At 41.7% G+C, this 2,421-nt stretch overlaps 1 protein-coding gene across 1 annotated transcript; it reads right to left on the reverse strand.

The window, feature by feature from the left end:
* Positions 1 to 2: 2 nt before the first annotated feature.
* Positions 3 to 2,209, reverse strand: LOC108354629 (pair-rule protein odd-paired-like; the record flags this gene model as incomplete). The annotated part of the gene is made up of 2 exons (XM_017605805.1): positions 3 to 726; positions 2,040 to 2,209. Coding segments are annotated over 2 exons (857 nt in total), but the record flags the coding sequence as incomplete, so codon positions are not given.
* Positions 2,210 to 2,421: the final 212 nt, after the last annotated feature.

The following is a 2,421-nucleotide window of genomic DNA, read 5'->3' on the forward strand; positions in this document are numbered from 1 at the left end:
TCCTTTTACCCGCACCCACTCTTGACCACCTCACCAATTTCAATAGGCAGTCGCCGCACCCGGATGCATCAGATGGTGATGATGATGATGATGACCGAAATGATTCAACGGATTCATTGCGTCAGCGGTTGCCGGCGGCGTTGCTGTGTGATACCAATCGCTAGGCGGATGGTGTTGCGCCGCCGGATGATAGAGCAGATGATGATTGTGATGCCCGGTGACAAGCATCGAAGCGGCCGCAGCATTGCTGCTGCTTGGCGAACCCGCTTGCTGATGATGATGATGCGTACCGGCGGCCGTCAAGGATGGTGGTGGGCCGAGTGGTGGTGCCAAATAGGCTGCCGCCGATGAGGCCATCAATTGAAGTGCTGGTGATTTGGTCGAATGGTTGTTGTTGTTGCTCGCGCTACTGTTACCGCCGCCACCGCTGCCGGAGCCATGATGCGCATGTGAGTGATGTAAATGTGAACTGCTGGTGGAGCTGCTGCCGCCGCTAGATGCACCCAAATGTATGACGCCATGCATGCCGCCGATGCTGTGATTGCTCGGTTCCGATTTGATGGAATGCGGAGAGGATTTATTACCGATGCCGCTGTGGTTGTCGCCAGTTAGCCGCGCTGATGGTGGCGTTTGTGCGCCACCGGTAACAATGCTCGAGGAGGAGGACTCATCGCCGTCGCTATCGTAGCCGTGTGAGGGAGATTTCTCATCGATATTGCCATGCACCTGGAATAAGGGGGAAGAGAAGAGTGTGTGAGCATACGTAGGGGCATTTAAATTGATTTTCAATTCGAGTTTAAAATTAATCACATCCATGTTAAATTTCTCGAAGCTTCTAATATTTCATTGAAAATTGAGACNCTTCTCATCGATATTGCCATGCACCTGGAATAAGGGGGAAGAGAAGAGTGTGTGAACATAAGTAGGGGCATTTAAATTGATTTTCAATTCGAGTTTAAAATTAATTATACCTATCCATGTTAAATTTCTCGAAGCTTCTAATATTTCATTGAAAATTGAGACCTGTGCCCTATTTTTAATTATAAATTTTTCTTATAAATTTCCACTGGGTATTGAAACAGTTCCATTTAAAAATGCAATGTGGAAACGAAACTAAGAACCATTTTTGCTAAGGTCATTGAAATTTTCATCATTTCCAGGAGAAGTACGGCATATGGAAAAGGTTTCGACTGAACAATATTGAAAATACCTTTGATGGTCTAGTTTTTCTTGAAAATATGACATTAAAAAACGGAAAACGACGGTTGTCTTTTTGTGGGTAACGTTGAAGAAATAATGCAACCCATTTTATTATTATCCCTGCACCTTTTTTAATTTTGGAATAAAAACTTTTTCTATTTTTTGGGGTGTTTGTTAGTTAATTTTCTATTCCGTGGCAAAGCGAGTGAAAATTACTCTTCCAAAAAGTTTATATTTTTAACTTGACTACACACTGATTTTCTTGTTCAATACGAGCGAGGCTACCATTACGGCAACCTTAGTAGTGTGTGCTCTGTTATGCTCACTACACACGGGGCAACCGTTGAAGCAACGTGTTGAACCTCGGTAGTGTATGCTCTCTTATGAAATGAATATACGGGAGAAAATTTTGATTTTTACCAAAACACCTTTTCAGCTAAATTTTTAGTCTATTTCCGCAATATATCGGCCTAAACCTTTCAAAATTCATATCAAGAACCAGGTCTGGGTTCCAATTTACCTTCATGTGTTTACGCAGGGACGAGGGATGAGTGTAAGATTTATCACAGCCATTGATGCGACAATTGTANAATCGAGGCTACCATTACGGCAACCTTAGTAGTGTCTGCTCTGTTATGCTCACTACACACGGGGCAACCGTTGAAGCAACGTGTTGAACCTCGGTAGTGTATGCTCTCTAATGAAATGAACATTCGGGAGAAAATTTTGATTTTTTCCAAAACACCTTTTCAGCTAAATTTTTAGTCTATTTCCGCAATATATCGGCCTAAACCTTTCAAAATTCATATCAAGAACCAGGTGTCTGGGTTCCGATTTACCTTCATGTGTTTACGCAGTGACGAGGGATGAGTGTAAGATTTATCACAGCCATTGATGCGACAATTGTATGGTTTGTCGGATGTGTGCACGTGTGAGTGCTTTTTGCGATCCGAGGAGTTGGCGAAGCGGCGATCACAGCCCTCGTGCTCGCATTTGAAAGGTTTCTCGCCTGAAAAATGAAGAAAACCATATATAGTATATTTCATAAGTTGAGGAGGACATAGGAAAAACAAATAATTTTAAGACATAATTAATAACTTTAGAAAATATTGAAAATTTGCAGGATCGAATATGAGTATTTAAAACAAACAAATGGTTATTTTGAAAATATTACTTTTAAAATGTAAAAAATGATGGATTCGAAATGGTTTCAGTATTTCT

Source organism: Rhagoletis zephyria, unplaced genomic scaffold (assembly GCF_001687245.7).
Source record: "Rhagoletis zephyria isolate East Lansing unplaced genomic scaffold, Rhagoletis_zephyria_1.1 Rzeph_scaffold_37679, whole genome shotgun sequence".
Lineage (NCBI taxonomy): Eukaryota > Metazoa > Arthropoda > Insecta > Diptera > Tephritidae > Rhagoletis > Rhagoletis zephyria.